The sequence below is a fragment of the Camelus dromedarius genome, chromosome 4, assembly GCF_036321535.1.
Source record: "Camelus dromedarius isolate mCamDro1 chromosome 4, mCamDro1.pat, whole genome shotgun sequence".
Classification (NCBI taxonomy): Eukaryota; Metazoa; Chordata; class Mammalia; order Artiodactyla; family Camelidae; genus Camelus; species Camelus dromedarius.
The window spans coordinates 37,150,964-37,171,533 of NC_087439.1; the positions used below are offsets into that span (position 1 = coordinate 37,150,964).

Below are 20,570 nucleotides of genomic sequence, written 5' to 3' on the forward strand. Positions count from 1 at the left end.
TTACAGTGGAGATGCATCATTCGAATTTATTATTTGACAACTAAATGACATTAGCATAAAAGAGAAAAAAGAGAAATAATTTAAATAGTGAAGCTAATTGCTGATGTGCCACTCAATATGCACATGCTCATAAGCACTGGATGCAATTATGTTTGTTGTATGGGTCCACGTGTATTGAAAAAAGAATGAAAAGAACATATGAATGACCGTAAGGATTCTCACACCACTGTCAAGGAAATCAATACTATTATTCAAGAACCTGGTAAGACTTTGTCAACATCATGAAGAATTTGAAGATATTGAGGGCCAGGTAGAAGATATAAATCAACTAATGAAATGGTCTACAGAAGGCAAGGATGATGCTGACAAACAAACAGGAAGAACTCACAGGTTAGAATCTCTATAAATTTCTTCAAATATTCCCAGCAGTAAAACACTTCATAACAGTTTCTTAATTCCTCCCAGAGAATTATACTCAATGTATTACAGTATTTTATATACATATATATATATGTATATAATATTTATATCTCTCAACCATATGATGGATACTTCCAGCTTTGTTCTTTCTCAGGATTGCTTTGGCTATTTGGGGTCTTTTGTGGTTCCATATAAATCATAGGATTTTTTTGTTCTATTTCTATGGAAAATGTCATTGGGAGACCTTGACAGTATTGTGCTAAGTGAAATTAGTCAAATGGAAAAAGACAAATATCATATGATTTCACTCATATGTGAAATATTTTTAAAATAACAAATAAAATAAATGAATAAACCAAGCCATGCAAAAACAAACACAAAGATACAGAGAACAGAGTAATGACTACCAGAGGGGGAGCAGGGAGAGAAGTGGGTGAAAGGGTTCAATGCCCACCTCTTATCAAACCCTTTCATGTAGGCTTCGGTAGCAGTTTAACCTTGCTACCTTACCTCGTTTTCTGAATATTAACCTCTCTTTGGTCTCTATCATGAAATCCATTTTCAATGGATAGAATAGGATTATATTTAGTACTTTTTGCTTGTAGGCTTCAATGTTGAAGTTTAAATCCCAAGAAAAGACAGAGAAATATATACACAAAACAACATACCGAGATATGAAAGCAGAAGGCAGACAGCACCTTTATATTCTCAGCAATGTGCTCTACCACCAAGGGAAACCTACCTTTAAGATAAGTTAACTCAGCAGCACTGTGGATGCTCAGTAAGTCAGCTCCTTGATTCTGACATGAAACATAAGCTTCTTTCCAAGAAAGAGCTGCCTGAGTATTAAATTGGTAGCAACCTCCAATCTGCTCGTCTTTTTCCCAATTATCTTCACAGCCATTTTCTGTTGATAAAAAGACACGTTAGTGAACATAAAGTAAGGGTACAGTGTTGTCTATTACTTAGAATGCTTACAAATACCACAATTCAATTTGCATACTTGTAGGACACACTAAAATTGAGGCTGTCATTGCTCAACTAGACAACATTTTGATTCTTTGTTTACATGAAGAAACTGAAGCCATAAGACAGCACATGACTTGGGCTGGTTAAAGCTTCCACTCTCCTATCCTCTACTCTCCCTTTATCCCCATCATCTACAATGCCATGTTTTAGCCCATGCCTATCCTCTGCCTAAAAGTAGGAGTCGTCACCTGTGCTCACTCTGTCAACCCTGAGCTGACTTGATGATGGTGGCAGACTGCAGAGGGGTTTGCCCCTGGTTTGCAGTGAAACCACTGAATGTACATGTGTGTGTGCAGACACACTGCTTCAGTGCCCAAGATTTAGATCCCTAGTGATACCTTATTTGGGAAACTCAGTCCAAGTTTCTCCTTAATATTTTAATAGATGACTAATATTATATAAGTAACATTATTATACATTATATATCTACCTGTACATATATGTGTGCATATATATGTATGTAAGCATACATGCACACATGTGAACATTATTTTCTTTAATAAAATATCTGAAAAGCGTGTATAATTTCAGATGAAGAAACTACAAGTTGTTTCTGGGACAAAATATATACATCTTGATACAACTGGTTCAAAAATATACTCAGAGCCTCCCACATACTCCCTACAAGAGGGGAAAACCAGTGCAGGCTGTGCCAAGTGTATCCCAGGCTCTGGGTTTTCTCCCAGAGTCTCCCATAACTAGTTGGACTTATACACCTTCAACCTGGAAGGGTGCTTAGAGATCATCCTGTCTAATGTCTTCACTTCACAGATGGGAACAAAGATCTAGGGGTGTTGGCGGCAAAGCCATAACCAGAGAACTGGTGTCTGAGTCTGGTGGTGTTAATCTTCTGAAAGGCACACCTGGCTTCTTCAGCCACTTTCAAATGTCCTAAATAACAACAGAGGTTGTTCTGATATTTGGTAAAAGCAAAATAGTTGGATTTGCAAGCTCATTGCCTGAAGGTTCCTTATACCACTAAGGCCAAATGCCTATAAATCTGGAAGCTTCTAGTGAGATGGCAGTGCATTTGCTATAAAATACAATCTCTGTGGTTTAGCAGTCCTCAGGTCTGAGAAACTCACACTCCTGCTTCTTCTGTAAAAAGTAACTCTAGGAGGCGTATGAATGCGCTGACAATTCCCCCTTTCACCCAAAGTAGTCTAAAGGCACATGTCCGTCAAGGCAGCAAGGTAGAGTGAGATAAGTATGCTGGGGAATGAGGGTCAGGAGGCCTGGGATCGCCACCAGGCTCCACACGAATGTGGTCTGATCCCGACAGGACGTTTCATCAGTCCAGGTCTGCTGCTTCTCCTCTGAGAAATGACCTGGGTAATCTCTAAGCTCCCTTTCACAATCCCTAAAATTTCTGATTCAGACTATAGTAAGATTTAAATGAAATTGGTGCCTCGTTGACCAAACTCTGCTTATCAATTACAGCTGAAGCAAATAGTGGCTTTTCATCTTCCAGTGGGTTCTAAGTACTGAAAAGCCTGTGCCTCTGCCTAGAAAAGTAATTCTCAAAGTGGGGATAAATAATGGTACCTACCTTATAGAACTGTGTGAGGATTGAATGAGTTAATGAAGGTTGAGTACTTAGAATAGTACCTGACACTTGGCAGGGCCCTATAATAATGACTATTACTACTTAGGTCTGTAGGTTTTCCCTTTCTCTTTACTGTAGATTCTTTCAACTTAATTGTCCATTAAAAAATATTTCTTGAGCACCTATCACATGTTGGCTACTGTGATCCCCGTAACTCTGACCTAACTGGTGAGAATATACGTCTGTTATATACCAGATAATGATACAGCTGTTGCTTCAGTCAGTCTCTTTCTAAAGAACAGTAAACTTTTTAGCACACCCTGAAGAGTATGCTTCAAGTAAGAAGCAATTAGAAAAAAATGCTTTGATCAATATACAGGTACAGCTGAGGGAAGAATGTCACCGATTTTGAGAGGGCCAGAGGTATCTCTCTCTTTTGTCCTCCACTCTTTGCTTCAGGTTCTAAACATACATAAGTCTCCACAGTCTTGAAAGACACTTATTCTCCTTCAGTCCACTATAACCGACCTTCCACAGCCATTAGGTTTTTGAAACTGCTGTATTAAAGGCCAGCAGCAATTTCCTGACTGCTTCTGCCTGGTCCACTTCTTCTTCCTGAGGTATCCGTGCTACAGAACACTTCCTTATCCTTTGTCTTCCGTGACAACGTCCTGTCTTGGTTCTCTTCCTGACCTACTTCTGAAAGTAAGTTCAGAGCCACACACAACTTCTCCCTCCTCAAGTATAGCCTCCTTCTCTAGGATATCTGTTGTAGTCATTTTTGAGTCATCATGGACTCGTCCTTCTCCATTTTGCCTCATAGGAATGGAATCCTTCTCTTCCCACATGTAAAGTTTACCAGCCCATACATACCTGGTTGTAAGCAGATGCCCCACTTTTGATCATACTCATAATTTAAGGTGGTTGCACACCACGGCCCACTGTGATCTCCACCACGAACGCACTCATGATGCCAGGTCCCATTCACTAAGAATGGAAATTCACAAGGTCTCCCATAGGAGTTCCCACCTCTAGTATAGATCTCTGTGTGTTGGGGAGAAAGTAGAAGATGGAAGAGTTAAAAACTGGTTAATCAGCTTTAGTTTAATTTCTAAAACTGTTTTGAAAGAAAGATGTTTTCACTGATGAGAATATAGTATCTGGATAGGCTGCACAGTGTGGCGTGGATGCTGACTGCCCAGGTCTGGACTTGAATGCTGGTCCCCCCACTGATCAATAGTGCAGCAGTGGGCAAGTTCTCCATCCATGATCAGTCTCAGTTTCTGTATTTGCAAATTAGGAATAATAGTATCTTGCTCATAGGGTTGTTCATGATGCTCAATGAGATAATCCACGTAAAGCTTTATTGTGGTGGGAAGTGGGACTAAAATATCCTGGCTTTATCAAGTAAGGATCACTTGACTACCATGGTGGCACAGTACTTCACCAGAAAAGTGCCCCACCTGAGATCAAACATACGCTCTATTTTATTTAGTAAGAGTGAGGCCAGAAAAAATATTATGGAAACACTGAAGTTGGGTGTGGACTTTGGAACCAACTGTGGCAATGGAGATGGACAAATAGCTGTGTTGTTTACAGACTGGTGGTAGAATTGAGGCTGTGGGTTTTGAGAAAGTGGGAGGAAGGGCTGCTGGGTCTCTGAGTGGATTCCTGAAAACAGCCAGGGCATGGAAATTCAGGTTATGAAAGAAGAACCAGCTTTAGCTGGGCAGTCATGGGACCAGCTGGTGGCCACCAAGGTAGCAGAAGTAACTTTTCTTTCTATCAAATTTCCCTGGTACATGGAGAGGAACTAAAAAATTATTCCTATCTCAAATATGCCTGGAAATGCTAGAGGCAGTGCTAAATATTTATATTGATAACAGTTCTCTTGGAGAGGTGTTTTATAGGACAGCTGACCCCATTAACTATTTCAGTAACCTTCTTCCATATCCTTAATTTGTTTAAAATGATGGTTTTACCAGATCAAATGGCTAATAGGTAAAGCATAGTAATCAGATCTCCTCACTTTTACCAGGCTATTAGGGTCCCTCAAAAATGTCCCATAGATTTGCTTAAAATCCTGCTTAAGATAGAATTTGATTCCACATCCTTTATTATTCTCAAAGGTTCACTTAAGTGTGAGACTTAACAGTTTAGAAGTACTAAGCAGCAGTACAGTGAAGGAGGAATAAATCTAGACGCCTTTATTTGCGAACAATCTTTTGAGGATATTGGTTTTGTTTTCCTCTGACGTACAAGTGGTTTTCAACAGGGTACTTTTGTTAAAGAGTAATTTGACCTTATATTTTATAAGCATCTCGCTTACTGCCTACATTTTATATTTAACCATACTCCCAACAGCTCATTACCCAATTTCTCTTCCCCTATTACAATACTTAAAAGGAGAGTCCCTGAGCACAATGACTATTACTTGCAGAAACAACAGGATTTTTTTTTTTTTTGGTAAACCTTGTGATTCAGGATATAAAGTGGTTTCACTTGCTCTTTACCATCAGCCAATTAGTGGGGCAAGTATTACACTTGTTTGTGAAATCCCCATTTTTGCAGAGTTGTTAAATGAAACACCCAGTCACTCAGCTGTAAATGACAGGAATGAGAACTGGCTCTCTGATTAGGGTCCCCGACATGTAAGGACAACTTGTGACATCAATGGCTGCCTTCTCAGTTGCCAAGTTACATTTCATAGCCCAAAGTGGGGCTTCAATTAAAAAGCTCTCCTGTTCACAGTATGCTTTGAAGAGTGATAAGCATATAACGAGCGCCACAGCAGCAGCAGATACATTATGCTATTCACTAAGAGTTTTACTCTTACATATTCTTCCCTGCTACCGGACCTCGTAAGTCCCATGGGTCTCCCCGGAGAGACAGGCTTTCCTGTGAAGACTCTTTTCTGAATGTATCCATTTATGGCATTGGCAGCCTTAAAACAACAGCTTATTCTGCAGTAGGCGCAACTTTTGTGAGATGAGACCCTTACATGGAAAACTAACATTATTTTCTTCGGTAACACAGGACAAAATAGCGTCAATGGTTAAAGAGTTTGGCAGGCTTCTAAGAGCTGCTCAGAATTCAGTTCCACAGCCACCCCTCCACTGAAAGTCCATTTCCTCTGCATGATTCACCAAATATTCAAAACCTGAAGACTGCTAGTGAGGTCCAGATATCTTAGTGATAGAAATGCATATTTGGATGCTAGTTAAGGGCACTTTATTCATAACATTTATACAACTGAAATTTTCTCTGAGAGGAGCATGACTCACACAGGATGGGGGTTTGGGAGAGAAGCAACCCAGGACATGATGACAAATAAATGTTCTTATGTTAGAAGTGAAAAAAAAATTATATAGCAAAAGCTAAGGGGAAATAAAGATGCTGTGTTTGGGGAGTGCAATCCTGGTTTTGAGCCTTAGCTTCGCTGTAACAAGCTGGGCTACCTTGAACTTTGCTTTGTTGGACTCAGGTATCTTACCTTTCTTATCTCTATACAATTAGACAAGAAGGAGGGGGCAGGGACCAATATGAGGAGTCTGAGAGAGCAGCCCCAGAGAAAGTTCCTAACTTAAGACAGCAGTGTCTAACCCAAGAACAGGAAGGGATTATATAAATTTAAAAGGGTAAAATTGCCAGGACTTAATATTTGATTAAATTCAAATGGTGGGAGAGGAAAGCAGAAAACTCCAGGGTGACCTGAAGATTCCTGACATATGCAACTTGGATGGTGCCTGTCGCCTGGAGAGGAATGGGTGAGAGGCAATTTGGTCTCTGTGCAAATCAAAACTCGAGGTATGTGTTGACAAGTCAGAACTACATGTGTCTTTCCTTAGAAATTTCTGAATTTCTTATTTGGAAATTAAGTGTTCCAAATGCTTTATTTGGTAAGGTCAAGAAACACTTTATACCTGTGGGCTCCTGCTGGTAGGCACTGTTCAACTTTCTCTGGGGTGATGCCTTAGGTGGGTTCCTAACCTTTTTTGGGCCACTGATCATGTTGGCAGCTGTGTGAAGCACAGGAGCCCACTTCTCAGAAGAATATTATAGATGCATAAAATAAAACACATAGGATTACAAAGAAAACCAAGTTATTTTGAAATGAAGGCATTTTGGGGACTGAGGAATTTAATTACAACTATGTCCCTCAAAAGAATTAGGGGCAGGATACAGAAAGAGCCCTGCCAGGAAAATTATCCTTGCTGATCCCTGAGAAAATACAAGGAAGCAAGTCAAATCCAGTTCAAAAGACATTCTGTGTGGTTCCATGTTTTCTCTTAGCTGCCAACTTAGAGAAAGGCTTTTCTAGCACAAAATTTAAGTTTGCCATTAAGTAGTATTCAGAATGCGACTGCTTTTTAAGGTTAGGAGGAAGCTGGCTCACAGAAACAGACTTGTTCAGCTACTTAAGGGTCGAGGACTGAAGAAAAGGCAAATCCCATCTCTGGTTCTCTAATATTTCCCCATAACAGCAGAACCTGCCATCTCAGAAGCTGCTGCGTCTTCCCTAGGAAACAGGAAGACGTTCCCCCCGGAGAAGAACCTGTGCAGATAGCAAGAAGGATGGGAGGCTTAAGAGATGTGGAAAATCTTTGTAAAACTGTGTAAATGACAGAAAAGAGCACAGATGAGATAATAGTTAAGACTTAGATAAGACAATTAAAAATATACATATACTCAACATTTGATGCAATTTAGAGCAACATAATGAAAAATGATTTGCTTGGGCGAGAGCTAATTATATTTAGAGTTTAAAAAATAAGTCTACTCTTTCTTTTTAAACTCAGAAATTTGTTGTAACTGAGTCTTTAGACTCAGAACAAAGTTCATGATCAGCTCCCCCAAAGGCAATGCAGACAGTTCCCCGACTTATGACAGTTTGACTGATAATTTTTTGACTTTATGATGGTGTGAAAGCGATACTCATTCGGTGGCAACTGTACTTTGAATTTTGATCTTTTTCTGGGCCAGAGACACATGGTGTGATCCTCTCTCATGATGCTGGGCAACAGCAGCCCCAGCTCCCAGGCAGCCATGCGATCAAGAGGGTGAACAGCCGATACGCTTACAAGCCTTCTGTACCCAATTACTCTTTCACTTTCAGTATTCAATAAATTACATGAGGTATTCAATACTTTATTATAAAACAGGTTTGTGTTAGATAATTTTTCCTAACTGTAGGCTGATGTAAGTGGTTCTGAGCACATTTAAAGTCAGCTAGGCTCAGCTATGATGTTCGTTATGGATGTATTAAATGCATTTTTGACTTATGATATTTTTAATTTACGATGGGTTTATTGGGGCATTACCCCATTGTAAGTTGAGGAAGATCTGTATTCACATAATTATTTTTGGAAGCAAGTAAGGAAAAAGTCCACTCTTAAAATGCTGAATCACAAACATCAAAATGTGATAGCCACATCAAAAATAAAAATAAATAAAGCCACACAAGATTCTTAAAGTTTTTCCATTACGTCCAAATCTGCAGACAAGAAAAAATACATTTCCTTTTTTTCTTTTTCTTTTTTCTTCTTCTTTTTTAACTCAGAATAGGTTCAGTGGGGGAGGGTATACCTCAGTGGTAGAGCGCATGCTTAGCATGCACAAGGTCCTGGGCTCAATCCCCAGTACCTCCACTAAAAAATTAAATTAAAAATAATTAAAAAATACATAAAGAAATCTAGTTATCCACCCCCTCAAAAAAATTTAAAAAAAAAAAGGAGAGCAGTCCCTCAGAGTGTCTGGGAGGCTGTCATCCCAGGCTCGAAGAGGTTCGAAGTCCTCAGAAATGTCCACCAAGTAAAACATAACTATCAACTTTCAGGTTGTGCATTTTATTTCAGTCAACAGTTTTGGCGACCACATGGGACCTAGAGCAGACTTCTCTCCTTGGCCTGAACTCTATGAGGATCCGGAGCCTTGGTACCAGCAGAGGCTTCTCGGGCCCATCCGACTCCTCAGAGAGCCCAGATGAGTTTAGGTTAGTTATGATGTTCCTTGATTCATCTAGTATGAAAGTACACAGGCAGTATGAACCCAGAAACTCAATAACTACAGGAGGAGAACTTAAACCCATAAGGTTGCAGCTACAAGTCGCCAGAAGACACTGCTTTGAGAATGTCTGGTGGCATCCCAAGTTTGACGCTGTTCAGAAAACTCAAGTTTTTGGCATTACAGAAACTTGTCTGAAATCACATCTACAATGGTTACCTAGTTTTACCTTGGATATCTGAACTACAGTTATTCCATTTTGATTTTTAAATGCATTTTTCTCCTTAATGGCTAAAAAAAAAAAAAAAAAGAATAGATTCGGCTTTACTAGATCATTTGGCTTTTATCCTGTGTGAAGGATTTCCTGTTACTCTAACATTTCCTTTCCTCTGGAGTGCAGGAATCATAGGAAGTACAGATGCTCAGGTATCAGAGGGATTTTAAACCCCAGGGTGCCACACAGCGGCTATGGAACCTCTGACAAGGCACTTAACCTCCCCTAGCTTAACCTGTGAAAGCGAGTGAATAGCACCGACCTCACAGAAGTAGCTCAACGTTTCCGCACAGCGCCTGGAACTGAGTGCTAGCTCACCACCCTTACCAGTGTATGGCTTCATCTGTGATCAGTGGTCCACGTTCAGTGCCACTTTTACCAAACACAGCAGCAGTCCTTCTCCAACACTCACCATGGTAAGGCTGGTCACAGAGGTTTTCCCCCGAGCCTCCTTTCATCCAGACGTCAGATGAATTTGTGCTTGCTATGGCATGTCCATCCTTCAGAGCCAACCTGAACTGGGCAGCCCCATACAGAGACTGGTGCTCACACTTCCACCACAGCATGACATTCGAGTCGCAGCTGAACATTCTCAAGGAATCTGTGGATTTGGTGATATCAAGGCCGAGGCACTTCTGGGACTGCAAATGGAAGAGCCGATGCTGGGACACCCATTTCCAAAACATGTCCTTGGTTTGGTCACAGTCCACGGCTACTATCCAGTTGTTCAGTGGCTTGATGCACTTGCCTGTGTTTCCATTGACGATGGTGAATGAATCATTACCTGAGACAAGACAGGTAGTCAGAGAAGACATCTTAGGATTCTGAATTATGTGGTCGATGTACCTTGGCCCCTGCTTGCTAAGGAGAGTCTGAGCATGACTGAACTGTTTCCGCTCCCCAAGCTGTATAACTGCACTGCACTGCACAAGGTCAGAGGACAGTGACAGCCAGAGAGGCAGTTCAGTGTGGGGTAAGAGCATGTGCTTTGCAGCCAGTCTGCCTGGGTTTAGAGTCTGCTTCCACTACTTACTGGCCATGTGTGATCAGGGCAAGTTATTTACCTGTGGGGCCTCAGTTTCCTCCTTTGTAAAACTGTACTTTGTATGGTAGATGTGAGGATAAAATGTGCTCATACGTGCTACTGCCAATCAATGAAATATCTCCCCTCCCCCCTTATTTAATGAGATGAAGAAGCTCCTCAATTTCGACAGGTGGCCTATAGTCAATGAAAAACTTCCTGAGCCTATTCAGGACACAGTTCCGCCTTGCTTACTTACACTTTAGCTACCATGGCAGGGTAAATTATTATATGACATTAATGTGTCTCAGAGGAGATGGGGGAGAAGTAAAAGAGTGGCGTAAAGAGATGAGAGGAAATGGAGGTCTGGGCTCTGAGGGCAGCTCCACTGACCCATCTCCAGGAAGGTGACGGGAGGCTCTGGGGAAAGGCTCTGGGGACTGACTGTCTGGATTACCTATGGCGGCCAAACCTGAGCTTCAGGAATCCCCTGAGCTATGGATTCAAGGCCCAGTAGGTTCGGACAACAGAAAACTCAGAAGTAGCCAGTGTGAACTGAGGGAAAAGGGAGGAATGTCCCTGAATATCCCCTTGGCAGTTTTGCATGACCGGGAGAAGTAATGACAGAAACTGAAGTTCTGTTAACCTGGTGGAATGGGGACCTCAGAACAAAATTTAACTGGGTTTTATGCAAATAAAGTAATGCACTGTTTCTTGCACACATGAGTTCGTGGATCAAGATTCACGCCCGTTATTTATAAACTACAATTGAACAATTTGGTCAGTGCTTTTACAAGGAAACATTTTTTGAAGTTATAGCACAGAACCTCACATTGAGGAGCATAAAGTGAAACGGTTTAGACAGACGTAAGCAGTCTTTGTCAATAAACCAAAGGGTTCAGCAGAAGGAGCTGCAAAAATTTTACTTCCCTAAAGACACTTTCATTTTGATGCTAGCTTCACATTCAGTAGTTTTACTAACACTAAACACCTTTTCTAACAATAATTCACAGGCTTGAGGAGTTAAAAATTTTCATACTAAGGACTTGAGGGGAAATTCCACCATGTAAATAACAACTATAAAATTAAGTCCAATTCCAGTTTGAAATTAGGGCAAAATTTTTGTTTTTAGTAGCAGTAGCAGCACCGAAGGAACCAACAGAAAGAGCAGCAACAAAATCTTTTAAAACTTTAAGTTATTTCTGATTTCAAATCTGTATTTTAAAATACTGCCTAGAGTTATCGCCTGGTATGTTTGGATAGCAGCTTCCACCTCTCATCTTCTTTGACATCACTCTATCATTCTCTACTTTATGAACACAGTTCAGGAAGATGGTTAACAAAAAGGGAAACTATACTATCTTAGAAGATTACCACTCACACTTTCTCTAATGTCCTTCTCCCACCTATCCAATAGCCACTCAGACCTTGAGGTACCTCTTCCCCAACCTATTCCCTCTCCCCTCTCCAAAGTAAATCTTGCGTTCCAAAGTATCAGGAATTACTGCAGAGAAAAAGAAGTCTGCTTCTGCAGGACAGTGGGCGGTGGCCATCTTTGTTGGAACCTTCCCCATTCCTGCCCTGTAATCTCTCCGCTCTCTTTCCTGGGCACTTTGCACTGTGCCCTTTAACCCTAAGCAGATAAACTGGGCAAGCAGCAGTGTTGCCTACCTTTGCGGTTTGGAGTGCTAGATTTTCCAACTTGCCTTTGCAGAATCCAGTGGATTAGCTACAGCCCTTAGAACAGTGGAAAGAGCAGTGGAATAAGGTGTGAGTGGTCCTAGATTGAAGACCTACCTCTGCGACTGGTTAGCTGGGAGTCCTTGGGGATGTCACTTAATCTCTCCAGGGTCTTCTTATGTTTTTTTTTTTTGGGGGGGGGATTAGGTTTATTTATTTATTTTTAATGGAGGTACTGGGGATTGAACCCAGGACCTCATGCATGCCAAGCACTCTACCACTGAGCTATACACGGGCCTGCCCCCCAGGGTCTTCTAATCTCCAAATTTCAGATGAAAGCAGAGGAGTATGATATTTAAGTCTCTTCCAGTACTGACATCCTATGCTTCCAAAAGTGCTCAGTCTCCCTAGCCTTGCAGGCTTTACTAGTCTCTGCTAAGTTCATCGCATATTGTTCTTGAACAGATGTCCACAACTTTGTCATGTCATGCTAACGCTAGGAGCACTTTAGGTCATTCAAATCCCATTTGTACTGGGCATGTGCACCTAGGTGACAGTGCTGCTTTATAAATACTCTTTGGAGGAAAAAATTTTACCCTTTCCCATTTAGTATATGTTTAACTTCAAGGACACCTGTAGACTTAACAAGCTTATAGGACCTCTGAAAGACTATAGGAGAGGTGTGGAGTAGCTATGTTGAGGAGGAGACGCCAAACTTCTCACCTAACTGCAGACATCTATGATTGTAGATACTTGCCTCATTCTAAATTTGTCTTTCAACCAAGTATATAATATCGATGCTTAATACCTATAGTGGTCACTTAGCAAAGACATTAATTATTGATATGATTTAAGGAAACTTGTTATTAACTTTCATACATAACGTACATGCAAGCATTCATACATAATATAAAACCTAGGGAGAGTCTTGTAGTCTCATGATGTTTCCCCATATCTTTCTTTACCCTTAGCAGAAGCTTTTCAGTCTGCCCCAGTCTTGTGACCTATTTGGATGGTAGGTTGAAGAGTGGGAAGAAAGACTGAAAAAGTGTGAAAGTAATTTCTTATTTAGAAAATCTGTTAAATAAGGATGTATAAAATATGTCAGGAATGCATTACATTTTGAAATGGTGACTGTAGAGCAATTTATCAAACAGATTCTTTATTGGTAGTCATATAACACATCTTGTTCACTTTACAGCCTCATGCTGGTCTTAAATGGAATTCTAATGTTTACCTCCAAATACAATATTGGGACAAGTCTAAAAGGCAGAGGTTGATGAAATGAAGCCTCATCACTCTTAGCACAACTTTCTTTGGGTTTCATTTTATAGAAACATTCTACTGGTGTTTGAGAGGAAATGGCTACTTAGCATTATCATAACTGAAAATGAATTTTTAGACCATCACAGGAAGAGGATCTCTTATTGTCTGATTGTTAAGTAACTCCTGTGCTACAAGCCCTAAACCAAAGAGCCTGGCACATTCCAAAGAGAAGCTAGACATAAACATTTTGTAATCACAGACAAGGGGAGAGGAGATGGCTTGGGAAGGCAAGAAGAATAAATATTGAAGCTTTTTCAGTTTCAGGGGAACTGCCACAGCCCACACTGTCAAACATTTTGCAGAGATGCTACCATGTGTGCAGGGTAGATGCTACCATGTGTGCAGGGTATACAGTAGGAGAGAATCAGAAGTCTGGATTTGCCAGTTCAAAAACAGGTCCTGAAGTGACAGTTGGGTCCACAGCAGTGTAGTAGGAGTCACAAAGTCCTGGTGTTCAGACTAGATGGTGTGGGCTGGTGAGAACCTCAGGAGTCCCTGAAGGATTAGTTTACTTCAAGCTGTTAGCTCTCCAAGGAGGCAAAGAAATAAACTAACCAACTGGCATTTCCCCAAGGACACAAAGGTACTCCTCCAGCATCTGAGCAACTGAGACCACCTGCGCAAACCTAGCCACATAGATGTGATGTAGAGCACGCCATCACCAGCATTGTGAAGCTGACACACTGCCAAACAAGCTACCCAAATGGCTGGGGTTTCAAAATTCCAGTGCTTCCCTTAATAGGGCCACCAGTCTGGTCTGAGGATGTGTGTAAGCTGACCAGAGAAGCTTCTAAGGGTGAGGAAGGATGCAGGAAAACAAATACCTATGAGGACCTAATGTAGGAAGAATGGCGTTAAGCTGGTGCTCTTTGCTTTGGGTATGAGAAAGGCCAGGCATTGCAGAGATTGCAAAAATTAAGGACATCTTGAGTTCTATGGGGGAGAGACAACAAGTAAGACTAAAGTAAATGTAGATGGAAGCCAAGAGTTTAGTGATTGAAAGACTAGTGTGTTTGGCTATAGTTAGTTGCAGCAGTGATAATTTTCTCCCCGGATTTATGGGGCAGGCAGAATAGAATTCTCATAGCAAGAAAAGGCCGGTAGTTTCCAACATGGAAAATAGAAGAATGCAGAGAGTGAATCACAACAGGGTCAACTAAAAGGTTCTTGATGTAGATGAGGTGATGCTGCTCATACTCTGAATGAGGTTTAAATCAGACAGTAACTTAGTCTAGCTGCAAAGAAAGTAAGTGCCACAAGCAAACTGAAGTTTTCCAGAAAACTCCCTTGACCATCCTTTACTTCCTCATTCTCTCAAGATAACAGAAGTGGTAAGTGGGGACGGCTCATTGATTGCTTGTTAAGCAGCCAGACGAAGGAATAAAGTCCTCAGCACACCTTTTGTCAAGGCAAAAAGAGAAAGTAAAAGCAAATTCCGGCTGCTGCCAAGCGGGGTGGTGGGGCAGGCACTACCCAGAGCATCAGCCGAGGGTGTCTGTTCCTGGTACTGCTTCTGAAGTCAGAGGCTGGAGGTCTCCCAGCAAGCGACCCGAGATCCACCAAGGGACCTTTGGCGTTTTGGGGGTCGTTTGGAGCCGATAAGCCAATTAGAAGAAAGGGTCGCTGCTCCAGGCATTGGGGGAGGGCATCATAAGAGAATCATGATCATGGTCACTATAGGATACATGGCTTTTTGACGTGCACCATGGACGCAGTGAAGTTGGGGAACCGTTACTCTTTCTTGGCGCTGTGGGTGGAAAGCGCCTCTTCACGGTGAGGAGCCAAGGTAACCAAGGGGAGAAGTTGGGGCGAGATGGGAAGGATGGAGAGTGGGGGATGGGTGTTGAGAAGCCCTATCCTCTAGGGAAGCAAGATTTTAGAGGAGAGAGGACGAAGAAAGCAGGAGACTCGTCCAGTAAAGGCTGGGTGCTTCCTCTATAGTGGGCTACTTGCCCTCAGCACGAAAAAGCCCTGCCCTCCCACATCCCACCCCGTCCTCCTCCCGGACCCCCCATGGCAGTGGAGCGCCTTCTCCCCAGACCTCCTTTCGGCTCACTTGTCCCGCTCCAGCCCCGAGCAAAGCAGAGGTGACGTGACCCTGAAACGCAGTCCTAACCCGAACCAAGGAAAGTCGGCCGACCTGGCGGCGTCGAGGTCCCCAGCCGGCCGGCGGGCGGACGCGTCTGCGGTTACCTGCGCGGCCAGAGGGCTCCACCAGCCCCAAGCACGGGAGGAGCAGCACAAGGAGCTTCGCCGCACGGCGAGGGGTCGCCCAGCGCATCCTCATCCTGAGCGGGCCCAAGCAAGCGGTTCAGCCGGTCCTCAGGGGCACTCGTCACCCACCCCTCCTAATAAGCCCAGCCAACCAAGCCAGCGCCTTTGCTCCGGGCCTCCAGGAGCCCCGGCTCCGCCCCCGCCGCCCTCGGCCAATCAGATCAGCAGATCTTCCGTCCCGGGGCGGGGCAGGCGGGGAAGGGGGTGGGGGATACCAGGCGGGAAGACGACGCGCGAGGAACTCGGCGCACCTGTGGTGGGTGGCCCCGTGAGGAGGCGGGCGGTCGCGCGAGCCCAAGAGCAGAGCGCGGCGCAGACTAGCGAGCCTGGGGGTCCTAGGCCCCGCCATTTCTTCAGTAAAATTGAGTAGACGCGGTCCTTGTTGGGATTTGGCACCGCCCTGGTGGGTTTAGGACCTTGCTCTCTGCCTGACGCACCTCAGTCAGGGGTGACTTCTTCCTTTTGCACCGTCGGTCTGGAGGGGCACCCACGTCCCCTTGTACTCCAAAGAGGGAAGTGTGCACCCATCCTGTTGCGGCTGTGGTCGAGCCGAAGAATTCTGTCGTCCTTGGCAACGTCTTGCACATTTTGGTAGTGCAAACAAAGGTGAGGTAATGGCACAATGAAGTTCTTCGACTCGCAGTTGTTAAAGAATTAAAAGCAAGAGCTATTTGAGTGGCCCTGTAATACTTCCAAGGCTGATTTAGGCTTTTTAAGCATTTGGCCTTTGCAAGTAAGCTTTTTTTTTTTTCTTAATAATTAAACAACAACAACAACAACAACAACAATAATCCAATAGAAATGTGGAAGTCTGAGTCCAAAACTGGTAATTGTGAGAGTAGAACTTATCGTCGCCCTGTGGGAACTGCTACCATGATAAATAGGGTGATCTAAGTTACCTAGATATGAATGTCCTATGTTTTAAAACCTGTATTTACTGAGCACATGGTGTGTGCGTGGGGTGGCCTCCCCCCTCCCTCTAAGGGTGAATTCTTCCAGGAGGAGGGGAACATGAAGTTAACCTTTCCTGATTCCAACCACCAAGGCTTCGCTGATGGCTCCCAAGTGTCCCTTGACACTTTTCTTTCCCCAGTTCTCTCACCCCCACCCCTTTTAGCTAAGTGTATATATTGAGCACCTGCCAGCACAGGAACTGGGCACCTCCCAGAATAAGGTAAAAGGACAACACCCTGCCCTCTCCAGCTTACTGAGTACTAGGGGAGACTGAGGCACACCCAATAACTCAGGGCAGAATGAATGGGGAGATTCCACAGAGCTTCAAGGAATACAGTACCTCAGCTGGGCCTTGAAGAGTAGGTAACAGGCATTTGACCAGACACAGCTGGTGGGAGGAAAATAGTGACAGAAGGGAGACAGGAAAAGGCAAAGTAGTGTCAAGACAGTCAAGAGTCCAGTGTGGCCACCTTGCAGGATGCATGTGAGTCCATGGATGTTGAAAGTAGCTCTGCTGGGGAACTAAGTGGAAATGACAGCAGAAAGGTGAGTGGTGGCTATTTTGTGAAGCACTTTGAATGTGAGAGTAAAGGCTTTGACTTGATTCTCTAGGGAATGGGCAGTGGAAAGTTCTAAGAAAGACCATCGCTGCTGCTCTGATTCCCTCCACATCCGTGGCTGCTTGCCTTTCTGATCCTGCCCAGCTTTGAGCTCCTGAGAGAGTGGTCTTACCTTCTTCATTAACACTGAGCACCAGGCCTGTCCCGGAGTGAATTCTCAGTAAGTATTAGTTTACTTAATTAATGAATTCCTAGAGCCGCTGCCTTAGCCTAGGGCCATATGAGCTCTGGCTTGCCTGTATTGTGGTAGTTTCTCAATTGACCTCCCTGCCAACTGCTGTTATCCTCTCAAGTGAGTCGTGCTAAACGGGGTTTAGAATATGCCTTTCTTACACTCACATCCTTTCAGCGAAACTTGCTTATAGAAGGGGTTCCTAAATGGGAGTTCATGGGGATTGTGAACCCCCAAAATTGTATGCAGCTTTAAGAATGCATGAATGTGATTTCTTTTTCTTTTCTTTTTTTTTTTTTTTTTTTTGGTGAGGAGGAGTCCAAGACTTTCATGAGAGTCTCAAAGAATGCCATTTTTTTATTCCATCCAAGATAAAACAAGCTCCCCGACAAGCTGAACCTTTATCCTTAATTACCTTCCTACATCTCTCCTTGATTTAAGCAACTTGTCTAAATCTGTCTTGCCTTTTCCTATCTCTGCCCATATATTTATATTTTGCCCTTATTATCAAGAATGCCTCTTTTCCCCCTCCCTTCTCTTAGTTCCAACTTTCTTGTTAAGGCCCTGCTCAAATCTCATGTTTTACATAAAATGTTTCTAAGATGGTCTATAACCCTTGGAGATTCCAAACATCTGTATAAGGTACATTCTGTTCATTTGGTACTAACACGTGCTACCCCCTGCTGCTGTTTTTTCTGTAGGTACATGCGCATTGACATTCCACCTGGGTTATAGATCCTAAATAAATATTTATTGTTTATGGTGACAATAAGCAGTGTATCCTTTAAGTCTCAACTTGAATGTCACTTCCTCAAAGACATCTTTCTTGACTCTGCAAGCTAGGTGAGCTTCCTCTGTGACAGGTTCTCAATGCACCCCACACTTTGTCTTGATAGCCCTTAGCACAGCTGGATTAAATAATTACGTGCTTGCTCGTCTGTTGAATGTCTGCCTCCCTCCCCAGGCTACAGGATCCATGGATGTGATGACTCTATCTGTTTTAGTCACTTCTGTGCCAAGGTCAGTAGCCATAAGTAAAGATACCAAGGTGGAAATTTAACCATAGAATTTGCATGAGTGTGTGTGATTTTTACTATTATTTTATCCCCCGTTGCAATTAGAGAGAGGAACATAGCTTTTAAGACCCCTAAAATCATGTTTTTAGTTATAAAGTATCTAATAACCTAAAAAAGAGTAGCTATGTTTGTGGGACTCCTCCTGATCATATCCACCTTACTCCCATGCAGAGGTAACCACTCCTCTGACTTGCTTATCATTCTTTACAGTTTCCTGCATATGATTCATTTCTTAAACAGTATATATAACTCTACATGTTTTATGTAAATAAAGTTAGTTCATGTTTTTTCCCTACTTATCCTTTTTGCTCAGAATTATGCCTGTGACATTCATCTGTGTTGGCGTGTGTAGGTATACTTCATTCATTTTTACATATTCCATTATAAGAATAAAACACACTTTGTCCATTCTCTTGTTGGTGGACATTTGGGTAGGTTCTAGCTGGGTGGTTTGCTGTCCTTAGCAATTCTTCTGTGAACATTTTTGTACGTCTCCTGATGCACATTGCTGGATTTTCCTGAGGGTGCGTTCTTAGAAGTGGAAGTCCTGGAGCACACGGTATGTTCTGCACAACATTTTTAGATGACGCCAATGTCCTTTCCAGTCTACACTCCCAGTGGTGTGTACAAGTGTTCCCACTGCTGAACATCTTCATCAACACTTAGTGTGTTAACATTTTTGGTGTATGTGTGGGGGAAATGGTATCTCACTATGGTTTAAAGTTGCATTTCCCTGGTTACTAATGAGGATGAATATATTTTCCTATGTCTATTGGTTATTTGTATTTCATTTCCCAATTCTTATACAGGTTATTTGCCTGTTTTCTCTTAGATTCATTCCCAGCCATTCCCTGCCTTGACTCCCAAGGGGCTGCTCTGCATTTTTCAGGCTCCCTCACTCACTGCCTCCTGGTTAAGTTCAGCTAATGGGACTTCCTGGCAGAAGATGAAGTTTGGGAAGGGGAGGCCCTCGGTGTTTCCTCTCTGCTTTAGGAGTATGTCTAGCAGTGCTATGTCTCTTCTTTGGTTCCCGCTCCGGGCTAGAGGCCTCACCCTTTGTGGTCCAGTTCCCACGAGGCAACCCTGCCTTGTTTCCAGCTCCTTTTGGGTGGTTCCTTCTCCAAGGTTCTAGCTCCCACAGGGTAGCCCTGGCTCTTGTGCTGATAACACCAGCCCTTTTCTGTCCCTCAAGCCCAATGGATAGTAGTAGCTGGTTGTAGTCTTTACTTTCTGAGTGGCCTCATTAGCACTTGTTTTTAGCTCCTCCAACACCTCTGTGACTAGTTATTTCCCAAGATTACATTTCTTTTTTTTTAATCGAGTTATAATCAGTTTACAATGTTGTGTCAATTTCTAGTGTAGAGCACAATTTTTCAGTTATACATGAACATACATATATTCATTGTCACATTCTTTTTCGCTGTGAGCTACCACAAGATCTTGTATATAGTTCCCTGGGCTATATGGTATAATTTTGTTTATCTATTCTACATATGCCTGTCAGTATCTACAAATTTTGAACTCCCAGTCAGTCTGTCCCTTTCTAGATTACATTTCTTGTTTTGAACTACTTAGCATGGATTTTGTTCTCCTTATTGGACCTTGACAATACTGATTCAACATGCAAAAAAAATTGTGCCTGAGACAGCATCCAAAATTGAGTAAGCTGAAAACAAGAAAAACTATAAATGGAGCATATTCAGCTGCATGAAGAGTTATGACATAAGGAGAGCCGGTGTGGCATGCATTTAAAGTGTGGTTATGATGATGCCCAGAGATGGTCCCTAGTGTAGTAAGGCGGACCCAGGGGGCCTAGGCAAGGGCTTGGTCTAAGAATAAATTCTCAACAATTCACACTACGCTGTGAGAATAAAGGTCTGTACTTGTTCTTGGTCATAACTAAATTCATGAGGACTATAGTCATGGACATAGACCCCAAAGGGCAAATATAAGGGTTTAATTCATCCACTTAAAAACTGCAAAATTAAACAACTCATCTTGTTAAAGTAAACTGAACTTCCTTCACAGGCTTTAAACTGTAAGATTCTCAGATGAGGAAATGTTCCGCTAGGATGTCTATAGAACATTGACACAAGAACCTGGATAGGAGCCAATGTGGTTGACTTATTCACTCACTCAGCTTAACCTCATGCACAGACACTAAGGAACTGTGAA

At 42.6% G+C, this 20,570-nt stretch overlaps 1 protein-coding gene and 1 long non-coding RNA gene across 6 annotated transcripts in view; one reads left to right on the forward strand and one right to left on the reverse strand.

The window, feature by feature from the left end:
- Positions 1 to 15,697, reverse strand: part of LY75 (lymphocyte antigen 75) — a 104,366-nt gene extending 88,669 nt beyond the window's left edge. For all 4 annotated transcript variants that reach the window (XR_010380589.1, XM_031451515.2, XM_064484833.1 and 1 more), the window contains exons 1-4: positions 15,493 to 15,697; positions 9,685 to 10,056; positions 3,869 to 4,039; positions 1,163 to 1,327 (exon numbers count right to left, since the gene is read on the reverse strand). Coding sequence is in view for 3 of the 4 variants with exons in the window: in XM_031451515.2 (XP_031307375.1) it covers positions 1,163 to 1,327; positions 3,869 to 4,039; positions 9,685 to 10,056; positions 15,493 to 15,586 (802 nt within the window). In the remaining variant the exon portion in view is untranslated. The remainder of the gene's footprint in view (positions 1 to 1,162; positions 1,328 to 3,868; positions 4,040 to 9,684; positions 10,057 to 15,492) is intronic.
- A 109-nt stretch (positions 15,698 to 15,806) lies between these two features.
- The window catches only part of LOC116153024 (uncharacterized), a 344,527-nt gene continuing 339,763 nt past the window's right edge, over positions 15,807 to 20,570 (forward strand). For both annotated transcript variants that reach the window (XR_010380594.1, XR_004136693.2), the window contains exons 1-2: positions 15,807 to 16,179; positions 17,140 to 17,307. This is a non-coding gene — a long non-coding RNA (uncharacterized LOC116153024). The remainder of the gene's footprint in view (positions 16,180 to 17,139; positions 17,308 to 20,570) is intronic.